Raw genomic sequence first — 22,318 nt, 5'->3', positions numbered from 1 at the left:
GTGCTCGCTCGCTCGCTCGCGCACACACCCGCCCGCCGAGGAACGAGCAACAGCGGCAGCTCCTCCGCTCCCCACCCCCATCGCACCCCGCCCCTGACTCCGCCCCTGCCCCGTTCACAGCGCTCGAGACTTACCCCTATCGCGAGAACGTGACCATTGGGCTGGGTGGATGCGGGCGGTGAAGTCAGACAAGCGGCCGTCTTGTATGTGGGCACACAAAGCCGCGGGCTCTTCCAACGTCTTTCATCAGCGACTGCCATCTTGGTCGGGGCACCGAAGCGTGAAGGCAGCCATGTTTAGTTTGGGTAGCACGGTAGCCGGAATGGAAAAGGATGCCCCTGCCCTTATCAAAGATGGCCGGAAACACCCCCCCTCCTCCCCTCCTGCCATAGCGTCAGCTCTCTCCACGCAGGGAGGGGCGCCAAGGGAGAAGGAGGCCCTGTTAGCGAATAGCGCTCGGCGAGCTGCTCGACCCCGCCCCCTCGCCTCCCAGCGGACCAATCAGCATGAAGTAGAGCTGGGGCCTCCTCTGGCGAAGCGCGGCTCGCGGGGCGGGCGGGGTCAGAGGGAAGCCGAAGGGCGGCGGGTCGCGGAGGGACGTCGGAGCAGCCGCTGTTCCTGGGACCCCAGACCAGCCCGGGGGCTTCTCTCCTCTCCCCTCCCCGCCGACATGGCCGCGGTCGCGGGGCTCCGCGCTTCCTACCACCGGCTGCTTGACCGCATCGAGCTCAAGCTGCCGCCGCGGCTGCGACCCCTGTACAACCACCCGGCAGGTACCGGCCGCGCCCCCCCCCGGGGCGGATGGGGGGGGGGGCTGCGCCCGCGCCCCCCTTTCGGCAGGGCGGGGCCCCGGTCACCCTGCCCGAGGGGGTGGCGAGCGCTCGGGGCTCCCGGCTGGACGCGCCCCGGCCTGTGCCCGGCGCCGGCTGCGAGGCGGCGGTCGCGGGTTTGAGGCGCTGGGAGCCCCCATTCCTCCCCCGCCCCCAGCGCGGCACGGTGAGGGTGCGGAGCCGGAGCCCGGCCGGGCCTCGCTGTGACCTTGGGCTGGTGACTCCATCTCTGCACCTCGGTTTCCTTGGCCTGTGGGAGGGCAGGGTGGTACCGGCCGGCACCTGTTTCCTTCCTGACGGACTGGCAGCCCTGCGAGACCCTGGGCCGGGAACAGTGGCAGGTCGAGGCCCCGGGTCTCCCCACCTACCGGGCCGGGTGTGCGGGGCGGGCAGACAGAGGTTGGGTTTCTAAATTATCGTTTTTTAATAGTAAATGGGGCAAACTTTTGAGGCTTTGCTCTTCTCTAGGACAAAGCAGCTCATAAAGGGCCTTCCGTTAAGGACGGTTCAGCTGTGGGATGAGCTGTTGAGGGTGTTCAGACCGATCCGGAGCCTAGCTGCCTTCCGGGAGCGTTACACGATCTCTTTGGAAAAGCTCTCTGATCTTCACCAGAAAGACTTTCTTTAAACGTGTCTCTCTTCCAAGTAGAGCTTCCTGTAACCAGAAAAGGGAGAAAAGCAGAAGATCCTGTAGAGTCTAGTAGGCACTTGGACATACAGACCTGGGTACTGGGGAACTTGCTAAGAGTACAGGGATGGATGTAATGGATCACTATACAATACAATAACTAAGGGATCCTATAGTATCTTATTGCTTTTCTGATCTTGAAATGCACTTTGTAGTCTCAATGATCAGTAATATTAATTTTTGAAGGAACCCAGGTGGATTTAAAATCTTTTTTTGAGGCCGGGAACCTATTAGACATTAGGATGTCACTTACAAATATGCCACCACAGGATTGTTGCTGTGGTATTTAGCATCAAATTGACCGTCACTAGATTTTTTTTTTCTTTAAGAGTTTGTCTACACTTCTGTAGAGTATATGAGAGGAGTATGGGGGGGGAAGTATTGGGGAAACACTAATTTGTGTTAGAGCAACAATACCACTCATCAAGTTTGCTTTACTTATGGGAACATCCTCCCCTTTTTTTAAAAAAAAAAAAATCCAAAATCTTGTGACTCTTCATTAACTGCAGTGGGGTTTCTAGCTATTTACAACACGTGAACATATTAAGTGTGTTGTTACTGCCATTTTACAAATAGTGTAATAATACAATAGAGATGATGCTGACACAGATTTGAATTTGTTAACCATAATTGTCTTTGGATCAATCTGACCTAGAAAAGGGAAAAGAAACAGTAGGGATTTCCTATCTTGAAGTATAATCCCTTTTAAAACAAACTGCCGCTTGTCTTCTTTTTCTTATCTGAAATGAGCCACTTCAGCTCAACCTTTGGCTTCCCCTGTGTTGCAGGTTCAGAAGCTAATGCTCTGTAGTTGAAGTAGGTCTAAAATAAAAAGTCAATGACATTTCTATTTAAATAAAAAACTACCTTCACCTGCTTTTTTTTTTTCCACCTCCCCTCAAGCAAATGTTGTGTTAATGGCTAGAGGAGAGTAGGGGGCAACAAATTTCAATTATTTTGTTGTAGATTTTACCATTTATGCAGTACAAAGTAAAGCTTTTTTTCTAGCTGGCAAAACAAATAAGTGAATATGTCTTGTCTGTTCATGAGTGATGTATACCACTGGAGCTATTTCATGAATTGTGTGGATCTCTGTACTATCTTGCATTTCCCCAGAGGTTTAGATTTGAGCCAGCAAGTGTCCACAATTAATTGGTAGCAATTGTCCTGTTTAGTGCCCTTTTATGGGGGTAGGGAGAAAATGAGGGGAAAGGTCTTGAGACAGGAGAATACAAGAAGATAAGTGGATCAATCATGTGTCTTGATGGCCTTAAGAAGAGACATGCTTATCTACTCTTTATGTGACAAATTCTACGCATATACCCGGGAGCAGGAGTCCCTAGGAGTGCTATGTTTGAGGGAAGAAGTTGGCCAGACATTCAAAATGACTATAGTTAACAAATAGAAGATACTGAGGAAAATAGAAGTGCATGCTTTCATGCTGGTTTTAAAAAAAAAGACAATTGTTGTCAAGGTAGATAACACAACTAAATGACTACAGTACCATATAAAGAAAAGGAGTACTTGTGGCACCTTAGAGACTAACCAATTTATTTGAGCATAAGCTTTCGTGAGCTACAGCTCACTTCATTGGATGCATACTGTGGAAAGTACAGAAGATCTTTTTATACACACAAACCATGAAAAAATGGGTGTTTACCACTACAAAAGGTTTTCTCTCCCCCCACCCCACTCTCCTCCTGGTAATAGCTTATCTAAAGTGATCACTCTCCTTACAATGTGTATGATAATCAAGGTGGGCCATTTCCAGCACAAATCCAGGTTATCTCCCCCCCCCCCTTTTTTTTCTCCCCCCTTCTGTACCTGCTCTATAGATAGAGAGCTTCAATAGAGAGCTCCAGGCCTATTGGGCACATTTAACTAGAACAAAAGCCATCCAACATGAAACATACTTTTTTGTCCTAAAAGGAAAGCGCTTAATGTACAGTCATCTGTCCTTGGTGAGGCCTAGTTTGATGGCCTCGTTTGATAAGTGACTTTTTACCTAGATTCTAAATTGTTTGTCTAAGAGAAATCCGTTTACTTTGACCTGGAGAACACTTTGGATGAAATACTAAAAAAAACAAAATCTTGCATTTGGGTAATGTTTTTCAAACTAATTAAGATGGCTAGAGGACAGTGAAAGCTTCTGACAAATGTGAGGTGCAAAGCCAATTCCTCCACTTCCAATTGGCTGCCACTTGATGGAAAACTAGTGTTAGCAGCAGAGGGATGTGACTTGGCTTGTGTTCTGTCATGTGTTCACTGTTTAAAGCTTCTTAATCAGGGATGGATAGTCAGATTTCAACAAGGGATTCATGAAGAAAGCAGAGCCCATCTCTTGGTGTGAATTATATATTACTTCATCAGTGTACTGTGTGTTTCTTGTTAGGAGCAGGAAGCATATATTCAAACTAAGATCTTGTATTTTTATGACCCAAATTTATCCCTGATGTAATAATAGTTACACTAGGGACGAGTTCAGTTCAGTAAGTATAGATATGTTTAATACATTCTGAGCTTCATAAAGTGTCTTTAGTCAATTTATTTTTATTATGATCAAAATGCATGTGGAGGCTATCAATTAATCAAAACAGAGCTTTTGTCACATTCTTGAGTTACTTCTCTTGTGAGGAAGACCTTGCAAACAGCAGTTCTCTCCCTCCTCTTGAGTTTCTGAACCAGCTCACTGTCATTTTAAAACTCCATTAATAATTTGAGGAGCATTTTCTTAAGGGTTTTGTCAAGATATTTTTTTTCAAGTATTAGTTTAAAATTCCAATCAGATTCCTATGCAACTTTTTCCCTCAAGTGCATGTGTACTGGCTTATCGGCTTTGTAACTGATAGACCATTGCCTTTGCTGCAGGGACACTGAAGTATTTTTAGGGAAAAATACATAGAAAATAATCAGATATTTGCATACATACATGCTTGGAAGCTTACAGACCCTATCACAAATACTAAACATAACTTGAACGGGCATTTTCCTGAATGTAGGAGTAAAACATCACCCACACCAGCATAAATGAACATGAAAATAATGTTTGTGAAAAACCCCACCGTAATCTGGAAGAAATAGGTACTAGACTTTACTGTATGGAAGGATGCCACCAATGCTCAGGCAAACATATGAGAAAGAAAGCATTTGAATTTGGGAGGCCCTTGATTAAGATTATGCTATGAACGTTTAGCACTTGAGCCTACCAGTTGCTTTCACTGGTGAACGTAAATCCATGGCCCGGCCCTCAGACTGGTCTTCTCTTTCTTAAGGCTTTAAATACTATGAACTTGACATGCAGTCAGTGAATAAACAAGCAATGCATTTCCTCAACCCTGTGTGCCACTCCAGGTTCCAAAATAAATATAGCCACATCCTCTGGAGCAAGAAACTATCCAGGCACCCTCCCTGGGAAGATCCTAAGACATAGCTGGAAGAAGTAGGTCAGACTTTAGACCTGTCTGCCATTAGTGTTGCAAATGTAAAAGGTCTAGAAGGTGGATGGGAGGGAAAAGCTTAAACAGGAGTAAGGCTATGGGTGAGTTTCCACACTGAGGGAGAAGTCCTAGCAGACATGTTTAAACCTGATTTAGTAGAGAAACTTCCCAGACATTGTAGAAGGGGCCAGGTAAGGAAGCTTTCTATGCTATATAATCTATAGAATAAGATACAAGAATTGTCACTCTGTAGTCCAGGGGTGGGCAAACGTTTTGGCCAGAGGGCCACATCTTGGTATGAAAATTGTATGGTGGGCCATGACTGCTCACGAAATTGGGGTTGGGGTGCAGAAGCGGGTGAGGGCTGGCTGGGGGTGTGGGGTGGGGCCAGAAATGAGGAGTTCAGGGTGCAGGAGTGGGCTTTGGGCAGGGGGTTGGGGTTCATGGGGGGTGGGCTCCAGCTGGAGGTGAGGGCTCTGGAGTGAGGCTGGGGATGAGGGATTTGGGGTGTAAGAGGGTGCTCCAGGCTGGGACCAAGGGGTTCAGAGGGCAGGCGGAGGATCAGGGCTGGGGCGTGAGGGCGAGGGCTGGGCGTGCAGGCTCTGGGGTGGGGCCAGAAATGAGGAGTTCAGGCTGGGGTGCTTACCTGAAGCAGCTCCTAGAAGCAGCACCATGTCCCCCCCTCTGCTCCTATGCAAAGGTGTGGCCAGGCAGTACTGCGCCATCTGCAGGCACTGCCCCTGCAGCTCCCATTAGCTGCAGTTCCCAGCCAATGTGACTGCAGGGGTGGTGCTTGGAGGGGTGTGCGCGCAACCCCCTGGTTGCCCCTAAGCTTAGGAGCCGGAGGCCGGACATGCTGCTGCTTCTAGGAGCCTTGGCATATGCACGCGGAGCGACCTTGGACCCCACTCCCCAGCTGGAGTGCAGGAGAAGGCCAAGCCCTAGACCCTGCTCCCCATCAGGAGCTCGAGGGCTGGTTTAAACCACCTGGAGGGCCGGATGTGGCTCTTGGGCCATAGTTTGCCCACCTCTTTTGTAGTTTGTGATGTCTGATTCAGTATGATGTGATGGAAACAGCTACAGTCATGGTTGAAAGCTCTTTATTTAGAATATCACCAGGTTCAATCATCACTGGGCCCTGTGAAAACCAGATGGAATGTTGGAGTCTGAAGGCTCTGTGGCAGCTGGAATATGGCCGTTAATCAGAGAAGGTGGAAGCAACAGCTATTTGGGATAACAAAGATGACTGTGCCTCCAGCCAGGGGGCAGCACCATGCCCAAACTTTGGGGAACATGTACAACAGCATCACTGCTCACTACATCACACTACATGGAAACAAGAGCCCTAAGGGGGGGGGGGGAAGGGAGTGACTTTGTGAATTGCACCTGTACAACAGCATGGACTTGCAGCTACTAGTACCTTATAATGACCTGCTATATCTGCCTTCAGTCTATTTACTGTATTCGGGAGGCTCTCCCTTATAAAGAGAACTTAGTATAATATGCTGGTACTTCACACTTAGTATAGTCATGAATGCTTTTAATCTTTGATTGTTGAGTAGAATGTCAGTGTCACAAACTTTATAATTTAGAAATTTAAAATGTATGTAGAAGTGCAAGCTACCAGTGCTTATTGTAAAACTAGATCTGTGAATCTAGTAGCGTATTACAAAGGCAAAGTTACAGCTTGCATTGTTAGGCTGTTCTAGCAAACTTCAGGAGTTGCAAAGCCTTTATACAGTATAAGAATAACTCCATTTTAGTTTTCATGTTTACCAAGTAATTGTCTCCTAATGAGGCTTGATTTACTAGTGCCAGCATAATACACTGCTGCTATTCTGTATAAGGCATTTTTCCCACAATGTAGGCTGACTTAAAAATCTAATTTAGGGCACAAATCTTGAATGCAGTGGAGTACAGAATATTGTTCTTTAAATCCTGCTGAGTATTCATTTACTTACAATACTTACTCTTGGTGTGAATATGGGTGCATGACACTCCAAGAACTACTGTTTAAGCCATCGATACCCACTGACACCCCTGCCCCTGTTGTATTATACCCTACTGACTCGCATCTGTGCTTGCCTGCTAGTACATTTCTAAAACAGGCATTTTTATTAGAGTATGAGGATATGCAGTGTTCATCCTAACTGGTACCTAGGGACATTTGCAGCTGATGTTCCCTTGCTGACCCAAATGCTAGGTCAGGTCACGTAATTGTTGTTTCTTTTTTATAAATGAGTGAGAACAGCAAGAGCCTTCTAGGAGAGGGGATAATGAACCTGGCATCCCCTAGAGGAGTCTTGCCTATTGTTTAAAATGAATGGTACTAACGTGCATTAACCATAATTACACTCATAATGTAACATGGCGACTGTGAAAATAAAAAACTGCAGCACCACTGATGTAAGTCAACACAACCAGATTCTCTTAGATTGAGAAGTACCTGCTTACTGCATGGAACAATGTGACATTGTGACAGCATTTTTATCAAATATTACATGCTAAATCTGTCTGAATTCAAGATCTCCATCTAAGCTTTCTGGAATCTTTCCCTTGCTCCTTTTTCAGCATACAGCTAGTCTCTAATTCTGCAAGTCCATTGAGAACTCTGCTGTATTCTAGGAAATTGATAAATAAAAGGAGTGTTTGATGGCACTGTGTAAGTTGCAGCTGTGAGAAGTCTTAGATAAGTTCACTAATATTTTATTATGCTGCAAGAGATCAGTCTTGGTATCCTAAATGTACCCAGTACTATACAATGCATAAAATGTAACACATCCTTGTCCTGAAGAACTTCTTGTCCAAAAACACAAGGGTGAATTCAGACAGAACAAACTAATGGGCTGTGGGCTTTAATCTGTTAACAAAACTGCAGTATGGTCCTGGTTTAACTTGGTGCTTCAGAACCACTCCATGTGTTTCACTTAGTTTGCATTACATTCTACATGTTTGCTTAAGAGTCCTGAGAACTTTCTACTTTTTAATATAAGGGTACAATCTTGTTAACCTGTCCCAAAAACTGAGATCATTGTACATGGTTTTAATTTCACTTGTCAACAACTGAACAGTCTGAGTATTTAATGCCAGTTTTGTGGGACCTCAAAGGATTTAGACTGACTCAGAAGCAGTTAGTTTTGCTGAAAGTGATGCTGGTACACTAACCAAGATCTTTCCATGAGAAGATAACTGCTATTTAAAAAATATTGAATGTTATATAGCTCCATCTGCACCATAAATATGCCCAGCCAGGTAGAATTGTTTTCACTTCCAAACCAGATCAGAAAAATACAGGTCTTTTTTGCACCCCGGTGTCTCCCACAGTTCTGGACATCTGGGCTGTTCCCCTCCACTCTGCAGCTTACAGAGGCAGATCAATGTTTTGACACCATATATCTGGTTACGCGTCCTCATGCACCAGATTCTATGGCTCCCTGGCACAAGGCAGTTGGTGGTCAATTGCTCCAGCCCCTATTCTGTGTGGTTGGCGGGGTGGAGGTGGTTGTTTTGTTTTGTTTTGTTTTCTTCCTCTCCTATTCAGTTTGGGCAATAGGGAGCAGTTTTTGTTTCATCTTATACCTCCCTGGATTGGTTAATGCTCTAATAGTTTAGCCTACCCTCCATCTCCACTGCAGTGCCTCCCTGCCAGCTCCTCTGCCCCTATACAGGCATGGCAGAGCAGCCAAGAAAGCACCATGTCAAAGTCCAGTAGTATCTGTGTGAAGCAACCTTCCAAGGTTCAGCAGATGGCAACTTGTGCCCAGACTGTGCCTGACCAACCAACCCTAACTCCATTAGGTCCTGGGGTTATAAGTTGGACAGGCAGATGGGGTCCCCTTCTCAGCAAAGTAGCCACAACTCCAGCATGAGACAAATGGAGCAGAACCCCATTAGAGATCCAAAAGTGAGGAGGACCCTAGCCAGTCCACTTGGAGGGGTAAGTCCCAAGGGATGCCTGGAGAACAAAGAGAGGTTTGTGGAGCCACACGTCCTCCCTGGTCTTAGAAGGGGGCTTGAGTGCTCTGGAGAAAGAAGCAGAGCTTCTAATCAGCCTTTCTCCCTCCCTCGCAATTCGCTCAGGGGCGTTCTGACAAGTCCCTTCCCCTCTCCAAGGAAAATGAGACCCAGCAGGGTTTCAGATATGGCATATGCTTCCAAACTTAAGCACATCTAACAGATGCATACCTCCATATCCTCATCAGATCATGCCCCTGCAGACTTCTGAGGTTTGACTGCAGCACAAAACATCAGTACCAAACGTTCCCATTTAGATGATAGTAGTGATCATAGCTAGACTTAGCTTGCAGGGAATCTACCTGAACCTTCCTGAATGACATGTTGAATAGTGCTCCATTGCAGTCAGTGGAGCACAAAGCCATGTTTCAGATGTTGAATCTCCTGCAAGTGCATGGCTTCATCAGTGTCCAAAAAAGTGTCTTGATTCCATCCACCAGACTAAGTCATCTGGGCACAGAAATAGATACCTCAGTAGCAAAGCTCTACTCCTCCTCCTCATAAGAGAGGCTCCAGAAAGTCCAGAATTCTGTCATCTTGCTGCAGAAAGCCACCGATAGCACTAATGCACTAATAGCACTAAAAATGCAATTTTTAAAGCACTATGTCTTAAACTGCTGGGCCTCCGATGTCATGGATAGGGATTGCTCCATGGCCACATATCAGATGCCTTCAAGCCTTTATCCTAAAGGAGTGGGACAACTCCCTGGAATGCATGAAAGATCAAATATGGATTCCAACACAGGTGATCAACTCCCTACAGTAGTGATCAGCCCACAATACTGTCCACAAAGGTATGCCCATCTTGCTTCCAGATCCTTTAGTTGAGTTGCTCTCAACCTTTCCAGACTACTGTATCTCTTCCAGGAGTCCCCCAAGTTTCACCTCACTTAAAAATTACTTGCTTACAAAATCAGACATAAGTGTCACAACAACTATTAGTGAAAAATTGTCTATTTTCTCACTTTTACCATGTAATTATAAAATAAATCAATTTGAATATAAAAATTTTACTTGCATTTCAGTGTACAGTATATAGATCAGTATAAACAAGTCACTGTCTGTATGAACTTTTAGTTTGTACTGATTTCACTGGGGCATTTTATGTAGCCTATTGTAAAACTAGGCAAATATCTAGATGAGTTGATATACCTCCTGGAAGATCTTTGCATACCCCAGGGGTACACATAGCCCTGGTTGAGAACCACTACTCTAGTTCTCACACTTGGTGGCAACCTGGAAGACTGGGAAGTACACTTGAACCCAAACAGCTCACAGCATAAACCTTCTAGAGCTGAATGTGGGCAAGCTGACTCTGATTTCCAGTCTGCACTAGAGGAGAAAAGAGTCCCAAGTTCAGTCAGACAACATAACTACGGATGTATATTTAAGCAACCAAGGCAAAACAAAGTCAGGTGCTACATGTGGAAGCAATGGAAATAATGAGGCGCAGGGAGCAATTTCTCTTAACTTCAGAGTGATCTCTCAAAAGGGGATCTGAACTGAAAGGTGGACTGGCTCAGCAGGGTCAACAGCTCCTAGTGGTGCCTGAATCAGGAGGTTTTTGATTTCCTCACTCAAACGTTCAGCCTCCTTTCAGTGGACCTGTTTACGAATCATATGAATGCAAAGATACTGAAATACTTCACCAGGGAGACAGACTCTGGAGCCATGGAGACCAATGTCTTATCACACAGTTGGCCAAAGAGCCTAGTCCTGGGGTTCTCAAACTGGGGGTTGTGACTACTCAGGGGGTCATGAGATTATTATGTGGGGGTCATGAGTACATGCTTACTCCTCTGTCTGGTCCAGATTCAACTACAGGTGTGGAGCACAAGACAAATCCAGGAATCCCAACCATTTTGGATTTTCTCCAAGAAGGCATAGATAGTCCAGAATCATTACATGCCAGATCTGTTTTTAGTAGCGTGCTATTCACAGGATCCTTGTGCTTCCTGGCAGATAGCCCCCAGGTAGCCAGATTCCTTCACGCAGTCCAGTTAGCCAGCCCAGCGGTCAGCCCATTCTTTCCAAAATGGGACCTACTACTGGTATTGAGGGCCTTGACCAGCCCATCCCTTTGACATCAGTGTCGGCGTTTTACTTATCCATTAAGATTTTGTTTCTTAACTCTGCCAGCTTTGAAACTTGTCTGACAGATGTGGCAGCTATTATCTCTTCAGGTGCCTTAAAGCATGCTCCATGAGGCTAAGGTAGTACTCAGGCCTCCAGAAAATCCATTCTTCCTAAGGTGAATTCCTCCTTCCATACTTCCCAAGAGTTTTATGCTTCCTTTCTTCTATCCAAAACCTCAGTATCCAGCTGAAAAGATGTAGCACACCTTAGATGTCAGTGTGTTGAAAATCTGTCTCTAGCTTACAGAATCCACAGAAAGATTGGGCTTTATTTGTGTCCTCCTTCCACCCAAAATGCCAGAGACTCAGAAGTTCCAAGTCCTCCGTTGCTGGGTGGAAGCCTATAAAGCATTTTAAATTCCTATCCTAGAAGGGATTAAGGTGCACCCCACAAGATCCCTAGCAACTTCAAGGGCAGAATGAGAAAGTGCATCCGCTTCGGAAATTTGCAAAGGTCATAAGGTAATACCTTCTTGAATTGCTATGAGGTGGACTTTGTCTTCTGCAAAGGTCTCCTTTGGAAAGAAGGTGCTGCAGGTGGTAGCCCAGAAATAATGTAGCCTTTTGAGTGAGCTTTCAAACAGAAGGGTGGGTGTTCCCTTCTTTCCTACCAAATTTTTTTCCATAACCCTCCCTACCACTGTTCACTGCTCACTACATCCCAGATGTCCAGAATTGTGGGAGATGCTGGACTGCATAATGTAAAACTTCTTACCATTAGTTTTCTTTTTGCTGGCAGCATCTCCCACAATTCTATCTTCCATAGATGGCTCATGAGCCTAAGGTCAGATATTCAATCGTCTTTCTTGGTCTAATGTATGTAGTTATTTTGTTAATTCTGAAAAATGTTATGCACGTTCAAGTTTTACAGCTTTACAATAAATCATTGGGCAGTAAGTGGGAGCAGAGGGGACATGGCCAGAGCACATAGCACCAAAATGCTGATCCACCTCCTTGAGCTGCAGAGTTGAGGGGAGCCGCCCAAATGTCCAGAATTGGGGGAGGTGCTGCTGGAAGAAAGGAAATTATCAGCAAGCGATCTCTGTTCTACAAGCAGTATGGGTCTGGGAGCACAGTACAAGAATGTAAAAGCAGTTGTTGTATTTTAAACCATTATTGTTGCTAAATATTTTATAGGGCTTGAATTGCTTCAAAGATGTGTGGCAACTGATTTTATAACCTTAAGTTAGAGTGGTGATATGCTCCTGTACTCTTACTTTGACAGGGAATAGTTGCTGCCAGCAGTGACAGTTAAAACATTTAGGACAATTTTTAATTGTGGGGAGCTAAAAATAAGGCACCTTGATTTTTTCCCTTGGGTCCATAGTCAATGGAAAGTCAGCAGACTTGGAAAGCAAGCTGCTGACTTGGATGCCTAACTTCTGCGACTTGAACTTGAAAGTTTTGACCCTTAGGTATGATGTGTATTTGGGAGACAAAAATACATAGGCATTTCTTGTCCTACATCTGCTCTCAGAATGTTGCACTCAAAGTCAATCAGAACTTAAGCTTCTACATAAATTAAACGCGCCTGAAAATTGTATCCACCATGTTCTGGATCAGTCAGACCTAAGATCCTGACTGTTCATCGTCACTCAAGAGTTTTTTGCATGCGGGTGAGGACAGTAGCCCTGCTGGGAAAATTCCAGTATGGATAATTACTTTTGCCTCCTGAATTCCACTTTTTAATCGTATATGGTGGTGGAGCAGATCTGTTGTCACACAAGAGATGGCTATACTACAGCTGTTGGGAGAGACACTACTGATGAGAACACACCCAGGAAATCAGACTAAAGTACTTTGGAATTCATGGAGGAAAAAAACATTGTTACGTGGGACTAAAACTGTCATGAATTGCCATAAGAGCGGATCTACAAGTGATACAGCTTTTTGTATTGCCACTAGCTGGAACCTCACCTTTTTTTTTTTTTTTTTTTTTTGTTCACCACAGTTGCATTATTCACACTGCAGCTATTGGCTCACTTGCCAGTCTAATAACCTAGAAAACAAAACGGCCTTGGATACTACTGCTAAGACCGTAATGTTGAAGAGGGGTTGTGGGTCAGACTAGAAAGGCATTAGCAAAGCAGAGTAGAAAAGCTCTCCCTGTATGTACTGTGGTGTGCATGAGACAATACTGTTCCCTCAACTGTGGGATTCGTACAAATGCGTTAAAACATACATTTTGGTACGATTACAGCTATATCTGAGTGTGTGGTTTATTATGCCTTAACTCAAATTGTTGCGGGTTTTTTTTTCCCTCCAGGTCCCAAAACAGTGTTTTTCTGGGCACCTGTTATGAAATGGGTAAGTATAAGAAGTCAGTTTGCTGATATTGTTAATGTTTCTCTGGGTCAGGGAATGATTTTCAGCCACCCAGGAGGAAAGTGACTAGTTCTTGGTATGAATGGTCTTGGCCATGCCATCAAAGGATTTGCTATTAAGCTCCTAATTGTTTTTAAAATGTGGAATGAGTCCGAATGACTATACCTTCACTCTAATGGTAGAGAGCACACGTGACAACAATTTGATTCTTGGAGGTCAGTGAGAAACACACTTTCACTGAAGAGCCCTCTGCTGTGAAATAACTATTGCCAGGCCCAATGCAAAACTCCTTGTAAAGCAGTCCACCCCCAATGGAGTAGCATAACAATCCAGCTGTGTTTTTTTTCTTGGAAGTCAGTTGCTAAAACTGACTTCTTGAGATGACGGCCTAAAATGGGGAGGACTGCAAGGTCACTTTGAACAGACATGCTACAACTGGTGCCGCAGCACTACAATTGTAGTGAATCTAGGACAAAGCTGAGTTTCTGAGACTCCGTTTATTCATAGCAGGATGTACTTATATTTCTGCAATATCTTTGTTTAAACATATTCTAGCACATAATCTCTTTTTTAAAAAACACTGCCTAGGTAACAAGTGAAAATAAATTACCATTCTGGTAAATGGGAACTCCTTGATTTTAGTGCAGTTCAACTTCCCTATAACAGTCCTCTGTTATGAAATTTAGTGGCTTGAGTCTACATGTCAGGTTTACATTCAGGGCTGTTCACTCTTGGTCCTCATCCCTGTCAGCCTTTTAGTCTATTGTTGGCATTGGTTTTATGTCAAAAATGAGCTAACTAGTATTTGTAGAAAGGTATCTTTTGAAAATATTTACTAGCTTTCAGGCTGTTTATGTCCAACAGTCAGATTACTCTTCCTCTCCTCATCCTTTGCTTTAGCTTTGGGTTTTTGTTTCTCCAGTAGATCTTTCTCTGTTTTATGCATAGCAGCCGTTTAGCTGATGCAGCATTACCAGTAGGCCTATGCACTGTAATGCCATACCAGGGTTCCTGTGCCTCCACAACATTGCCCTCAAGCTGAAATTGGAATTATATGTAGCCTTCAGATAACATAACTGCCATAAAATGGCTTTTTCCCTGTATGTGAGGGGCTTGCTGTATTAATCTATATTAAGTAGATGTGTTGAAACTGTATCTTTTCCTAGATAAGTCCTGCATGGCTCTCCTAATGTATAAGGCAACATAAACCACATGATGCACTGAGAATACAACACAAGGCCTCTAGTTTCAAAAACACACAAGCCTCTGTCACTCAAGCCAAAGGAGTCCTTACTGACAGTAATACTAAGGTTTTGTCATCCTTAAGTGTTTCATGTTCTCTGTGTATATAAATCTCCCCACTGTATTTTCCACTGAATGCATTCGATGAAGTGAGCTGTAGCTCACGAAAGCTCATGCTCAAATAAATTGGTTAGTCTCTAAGGTGCCACAAGTCCTCCTTTTCTTTTTGCGGATACAAACTAACATGGCTGCTACTCTGAAACTTAAGTGACTAGAAGCTACAGTTGGATACTAAACAAGACTGATACTGTCCAGCAGAGGGCAGTGATACCACATGGTAAAATAGTAAGATGTTAGCCAGTATGTTAATCTTCCTTTTAGATAGTTTTAATAATCAGTGGCCCATCAATGTTTATTTCTCACTTTTCTTGAAAATATGAGTTCTAGCTATTCTTGAAATAATTATTTTTCCAGCATTCCATTTACTTTTTCATAAAGCTTAAGGCATCTGGTGCCACACATGCAAGTGACAGTCCACTTTTTAAAAGTACATCTTCAAAAACTAGGTGTCTATTTAGACAAATTCCTATGTATGACCCATGGAAACCAATTTCTATCTTATGTATTTGAAAAATGGATGCCACTACTAGGCTGAAATAGTGTGTTGATTAACATATCGTTGAGTCTTGTGATAGTTGGTGTGTGTCTTAAACTCCGGGAACTGGGGGGTTATGTGACTCTTTAGGAAGCTCAGCTTTCATCTTATAATTTAAAGTTTCTAGCCCTCATAGTTCCAGAGAGAAGCTTAAACATGAACTCTAAAGGCTCAAAAACCAGAAGGTGAATAAAAACCCTAACCTATTAATTTTAAACAAATCTCATGATTTTGGGGGACCTGACTCAGGGAGCTGATTGTGGGGGGGCTGCTGGTCCACCCTGGTTCCAAGCCCCCACCACTAGCTGCAACGGGCTGTTCTTCCTGCAAGCGGTGGACAAAGCAGGTGTCTGCCAAACAACGTTATAAGGGAGCATTGCACAACTTTAAACGAGCATGTTCCCTAATTGATCAGCAACGAAACAACGTTAACCGGGATGACTTTAAGTGAGGAGTTACTGTACTTAGCATCAGTGAACTGGTGCAGTAACTGCCAGTGTAAGTAAATTGTTGTATAGGACCGGAAGCAAACTATAGGCCTAGCATTTCTGGGACACTAAGAACTCTGCCATATGCTCTACATTAAATATTTACACTTTGTGAGAGGAGGGCAAAAACACTGCCTACTGTACTATTGCAATGCTATAATAAAGATTGCAACTTCATTTTCTGAACTGGGAACACAGGACTTGCAATGCCAAATCAGACCAAGCGTCCGTCTTGTTCAGTATCCTCAGAGTCCAGCACTGGACACAAGAAATCACACAGTGGACAACTATGGAATACCCTGCTCAGAGGAGAGAAATATTATCCTATTCCTTGTCAGTTATTAGCTGGCTTATGCCCCAGACTGTAAGTTTTGTACATGCTTGTGCATCACAAACTGCAATGGGCTCTCTGGATACTTCTGCACTTAGAGTGGTGTTGGTGACAAATAAGTGAAATAATTACTTTGCCGACTAAAGTTGGCCGTGTCTTTTCTTTACAGGGTTTGGTATGTGCTGGAATGGCTGATATGACCAGACCAGCAGAAAAACTCAGTACAGCACAGTCTGCAGTGTTAATGGCAACAGGTGAATGCATTCTGTTTCTACACCTCTGACCAGAATCCTCACCAGTTTGTAATCTTTTCTTCTTCATAAAGAATCTTCACCACAAGATTAATGCTCAATTATACATTAATCTGTTTCACAGATTCTATTATGTGCTAAAAAATTTAACTTCAGCCTTTTATCAGAAGATCCCTCTTTCTATGATAGGCCTAGATATTTTCTGATAATCTACTTTTATTACAGAGAGGGCTGTAGGTACTCTGTGGCCATGAAATTCACCACAAAATCCACCCATTGCCAGGGCGTTGTTTCAGAATCTAAATTCTCACTTTCTAAACAGTGGAAGGGCTTAACTACATGGGAAGTTAAATTCACCCACTACCTTTTATTTGTGTAAAGTGCTAGAGTTGTACCAGTATAGCTCTCCACGTGGACACTTACTCAAGTTTGAGTGGCCTTTGGGGGTTAGGTCATAGTGCTGTGGAAGCACTAATACATTACACCAGTATAACTGGAAAAACCTTTTTTGTAGACAAGCCCTAACTCTCATACTTTCACGTTTCTCTGTGTAAAATAAGTGTGTAAGTCAGTGTATTGACTTCCATAATCTGCATTCATCCTAACGGGGTGACACTTAGTTTCAGCATGATTAATTATTCCACTGCTGATCACTCCAGCATATCAGCTCTCTGTTAAAACCACATCCCAAACTGTTGCCCATGCCTTCTGATGGGCCAAAAGCTCCACTTACTACTAGAGTCTCCCCACACACACACACACAGACACACGCTTCCTTCCTCTTCACAACTTCTGATAGTCACACATTGTCAAAAAGTCTGATACTTTAAAACTGAAAAGTAGGGACTATGTAAAACAATGCAGCATCAAAACAAATAATGCTGGGATACCTGCACTGACTGCCACCTGTGACTTCCAATTTTTTTTTTAATTGAAGCTGCTGCACATTTTCTAGCCTGCTACCCCAGAGTGCCTCCAGTCTGGAATCTTGCTGCAGAATTAAGGTCCCACTTGCTGAGGAGGGTACGGGGTTATCATGGCACTAATGATGTGATGTGTCCATATGTTTCTATTAGGACATGGTCCATGTGCTAGAACAGTTTAAATACCTTTTAGTGTCTGATCAACATTTCTCAAGTGATTTTTAATGTAATTAAATGCATATTTGAGTATTTAATGGTAATCTTTGCTTTGTATCCAACAGGCCTTATTTGGTCAAGATATTCTCTAGTTATTATTCCTAAAAACTGGGGTCTATTCACCGTGAATTTCTTTGTTGGCTGTGCCGGTGGTTCCCAGCTCTTTCGTATATGGAAGTATGTACATACTACTGGGAGGCTCTTCACTATAAATACTCTTTATTTGGGTGGCTTCTGAATTTCTAGTATTTGTTAGCACTCACTAAATAACAAACAGACCTAGGTAAAGGGAGTCAAGCTTAAACAATTGTATAAAAAAAATCTTGCAGAACTATTAACTGGGCACACCCCAGGGAAAAATGTTGAGTGTTTTTATGCCAAGCAAATGGAGTTAAGGTTGTAAATATCTGGCATAACTAGAACAATTATAGATGAACAAAACTTTAAAGGGATGCTGTAACTTTAATCATAAACCTATTACCTAATATTTAAGAAGCAAATAGAATTTCTCTAGAGATATCTGTGCAGAATTCCCATTCCTGGGTCTTAGCTACCAAGCATAAGACAGGCTCTTCAAGCTACCTAGGGTGCACTTGCCCTTTAGGCAACCATATTGCCATGGGCCTGAACCTCAACTCCCCCAATCCTCCTTCCACCAGCCATGCATTTCTCTGGACTTCCCACTAGTATCCCTTGAACCTTCCCATCAGTTCCTTCATTTAGCCTGGGCAGCAATGGCCCCTGGGAAGAGCACTCCAGCTCTATTTCATTGGGAGGGCAAACCACAACTCTAAGTGGCTACTTGGAATAACAAGCTAGAATGAGTCCAGAAGTGGTCAGCCATTTCACTTAGGAATCTTGCAGTAATTGTCTTGCTCAGCTGCTTGGGAGCCTTCACTTGAAGTGTAATCAAAAGTTTGAATTAAACTTCCACATGTAAATCAAATCAGGAGTGTTTCTGCCCACAGATAAGGCTTCTGTGCATTTTACCCTATTAAAAACTTCCTGCTACTTCTCAAATGTCTCCCAAAGAATAGTATGAAAAGGTTCTAGTGTAGCTATTAGGAATGTGTTTGCAAACTCGTATGTTTGGTTTTCTGTATGCTGACTTCACTTATCTTCTGTCTATAGGTATAATCAAGAGCTAAAAGCCAGGGAACAAGAGCAGCTGCAGCAAAAAGAACCTTAACCCTACTGGTCAAATCTAGCTGTGCACATAACTTCCAGTGGGACCTAGCTTGACCAGTTTTAATCTTCTCGCATTGAGAAGGATGTGCTAATTTTTCTAAATGTCTAGAGAACAAATGTATTTCTTCAGATATAGGTAACATGCAGCGTCTCTGTGTGTTTAAATAAAATATAACCTTTTAAATTATAGTTGGTGTAATCAATTTACAATGTTAAGTCCATTTTGATCCACAAATATCAAAGTGTATTTGCCTTTCCAGAAAAAATTGAAGTTCTTCAATGGCTCAGCTGATACGGAGATGTGGAACCTCTTGATCAGCAGTCCAAATCTGGCCTGGAGCCTAGTCAGTAATAAATTACATATGGGTGATTCAATGGCTAAGTAACCTTTGAGCATGGGGAAATGTCCACATCACAGATTATCACCGCACTGTACTAAATTACTTGTTAGCAGTCTCAGGAACAGATGGACCCTGGGGACTGAACTACCCTTGCTCTCTAAAAGGTTTTTTAAAAGGTGGAGTAGCACTGTATATCAATGATGAGATAGATGTAAAGAAATAAGAAGCGATGAAATGGATATGACTGAGTCTGTCTGGGCAATAATTAAATTGGGGAAGAAAACTATTAGAGCCTCCCCTGGGATAGTGCTTGGGGTGTGCTATAGACCGCCGGGATCTAATTTGGATATGGATAGAGCCCTTTTTAATGTTTTTAATAAAGTAAATACTAATGGAAACTGTGTGATCATGGGAGACTTTAACTTCCCAGATATAGACTGGAGGATGAGTGCTAGTAATAATAATAGGGCTCAGATTTTCCTAGATGTGATAGCTGATGGATTCCTTCAACAAGTAGTTGCTGAACCGACTAGAGGGGATGCCATTTTAGATTTGGTCTTGGCAAGTAATGAGGATCTCATAGAGGAAATGGTTGTAGGGGATAATCTTGGCTCAAGTGATCATGAGCTAATTCAGTTCAAACTGAATGGAAGGATTAACAAAAATAAATCTGCAACTAGGGTTTTTGATTTCAAAAGGGCTGACTTTCAAAAATTAAGGAAATTAGTTAGGGAAGTGGATTGGACTGAAGAATTTATGGGTTTAAAGGTAGAGGAGGCCTGGGATTATTTTAAATTAAAGCTGCAGAAGCTATCGGAAGCCTGCATCCCAAGAAAGGGGAAAAAATTCATAGGCAGGAGTTGTAGACCAAGCTGGATGAGCAAGCATCTTAGAGAGGTAATTAAGAAAAAGCAGAAAGCATATAGGGAGTGGAAGAAGGGAGGGATCAGTAAGGAAAGCTACCTTATTGAGGTCAGAATATGTAGGGATAAAGTGAGACAGGCTAAAAGTCAAGTAGAGTTGGACCTTGCAAAGGGAATTAAAACCAATAGTAAAAGGTTCTATAGTCATATAAATAGGAAGAAAACAAAGAAAGAAGAAGTGGGACCGCTAAAAACTGAGGATGGAGTGGAGGTCAAGGATAATCTAGGCATGGCCCAATATCTAAACAAATACTTTGCCTCAGTCTTTAATAAGACTAAAGAGGATCTTAGGGATAATGGTAGCATGATAAATGGGAATGAGGATATGGAGGTAGAAGTGAAACTCAAACAGCTTAATGGGGCTAAATCGGGGGGCCCAGATAATCTTCATCCAAGAATATTAAAAGAATTGGCACAAGAAATTGCAAGCCCATTAGCAAGAATTTTTAATGAATCTGTAAATTCAGGGGTTGTACCATATGATTGGAGAATTGCTAACATAGTTCCTATTTTTAAGAAAGGGAAAAAAAGTGATCCAAGTAATTATAGGCCTGTTAGTTTGACATCTGTAGTATGCAAGGTCTTGGAAAAAATTTTGAAGGAGAAGGTAGTTAAGGACATTGAAGTCAATGGTAAATGGAACAAAATACAACATGGTTTTACAAAAGGTAGATCGTGCCAAACCAACCTGATTTCCTTCTTTGAGAGAGTAACAGATTTTTTAGATAAAGGAAACGCAGTGGATCTAATTTATTTAGATTTTAGTAAGGCGTTTGATACTGTGCCACATGGGGAATTATTAGTTAAATTGGATAAGATGGGCATCAATAGGAAAATTGAAAGGTGGATAGGGAATTGGTTAAAGGGGAGACTACAACGGGTCCTACTGAAAGGTGAACTGTCAAGTTGGAGGGAGGTTACCAGTGGAGTTCCTCAAGGATCAGTTTTGGGACCAATCTTATTTAATCTTTTTATTACTGACCTGGGCACAAAAAGTGGGAGTGTGCTAATAAAGTTTGCAGATGATACAAAGCTGGGAGGTATTGCTAATTTAGAGAAGGACAGGGATACCCTACAGGAGGATCTGGATGACCTTGTAAACTGGAGTAATAGGAATAGGATGAAATTTAATAGTGAGAAGTGTAAGGTCATGCATTTAGGGATTAATAACAAGAATTTTAGTTATAAGCTAGGGACGCATCAACTAGAAGTAACGGAGGAGGAAAAGGACCTTGGAGTATTGGTTGATCATAGGTTGACTATGAGCTGCCAATGTGATATGGCTGTGAAAAAAGCTAATGTCGTCTTGGGATGCATCAGGAGAGGTATTTCCAGTAGGGATAAGGAGGTTTTAGTACCGTTATATAAGGCACTGGTGAGACCTCACCTGGAATACTGTGTGCAGTTCTGGTCTCCCATGTTTAAGAAGGATGAATTCAAACTGGAACAGGTACAGAGAAGGGCTACTAGGATGATCCAAGGAATGGAAAACTTGTCTTATGAAAGGAGACTCAGGGAGCTTGGCTTGTTTAGCCTAACTAAAAGAAGGTTGAGGGGAGATATGATTGCTCTCTATAAATATATCAGAGGGATAAATACCAGAGAGGGAGAGGAATTATTTAAACTCAATACCAATGTGGACACAAGAACAAATGGATATAAACTGGCCACTAGGAAATTTAGATTAGAAATTAGACGAAGGTTTCTAACCATCAGAGGAGTGAAGTTTTGGAATAGCCTTCCGAGGGAAGTAGTGGGGGCAAAAGATCTATCTTGCTTTAAGATTAAACTCGATAAGTTTATGGAGGAGATGGTATGATGGGATAACATGGTTTTGGTAATTAAATATTCATGGTAAATAGGCCCAATGGCCTGTGATGGGTTTTTAGATGGGGTAAGATCCAAGTTACCCGGGAAAGAATTTTCTGTAGTATCTGGCTGATGAATCTTGCCCATATGCTCAGGGTTTAGCTGATCGCCATATTTGGGGTCGGGAAGGAATTTTCCTCCAGGGCAGATTGGAAGGCCCTGGAGGTTTTTCGCCTTCCTCTGTAGCATGGGGCACGGGTCACTTGCTGGAGGATTCTCTGCTCCTTGAGGTCTTCAAACTACAATTTGAGGACTTCAATAGCACAGATATAGGTGTGAGGTCTTTTTTAGGAGTGGTGGGTGAAATTCTGTGGCCTGCATTGTGCAGGAGGTCAGACTAGATGATCATAATGGTCCCTTCTGACCTAAATATCTATGAATCTATGAATCTATGTGTTTCCTCAGATGAGGACTGACACACGAGGGAGGCAGCATATGGGGAAGTTTGCTTGACCCTATGCT

At 43.1% G+C, this 22,318-nt stretch overlaps 1 protein-coding gene across 1 annotated transcript; it reads left to right on the top strand.

The window, feature by feature from the left end:
* Positions 1 to 140: 140 nt before the first annotated feature.
* MPC2 (mitochondrial pyruvate carrier 2) lies at positions 141 to 18,910 on the top strand. Its single transcript, XM_084648872.1, has 5 exons — positions 141 to 773; positions 13,371 to 13,411; positions 16,315 to 16,399; positions 17,601 to 17,712; positions 18,667 to 18,910. Exons 1-5 carry the CDS (start codon positions 170 to 172, stop codon positions 18,722 to 18,724), a joined length of 900 nt encoding a protein of 299 aa, XP_084504998.1. The 5' UTR covers positions 141 to 169; the 3' UTR covers positions 18,725 to 18,910.
* The last annotated feature ends 3,408 nt before the right edge of the window (positions 18,911 to 22,318 follow it).

The sequence above is a fragment of the Lepidochelys olivacea genome, assembly GCF_965140295.1.
Source record: "Lepidochelys olivacea isolate rLepOli2 genome assembly, chromosome: 1".
NCBI lineage: Eukaryota > Metazoa > Chordata > Testudines > Cheloniidae > Lepidochelys > Lepidochelys olivacea.
This window is presented reverse-complemented; position numbering and strand designations above follow the sequence as displayed.

What these genes read in the sequence shown, in the direction of transcription:
- MPC2 (XM_084648872.1), top strand. Translation starts at nt 170, where the DNA reads ATGCGGGCGGTGAAGTCAGACAAGCGGCCGTCTTGTATGTGGGCACAC. An exon ending in TGCAGTGTTAATGGCAACAG is followed by an intron (nt 16,400 to 17,600) that starts GTGAATGCATTC and finishes TGTATCCAACAG; the next exon opens with GCCTTATTTGGTCAAGATAT. An exon ending in CAGCTCTTTCGTATATGGAA is followed by an intron (nt 17,713 to 18,666) that starts GTATGTACATAC and finishes TTCTGTCTATAG; the next exon opens with GTATAATCAAGAGCTAAAAG.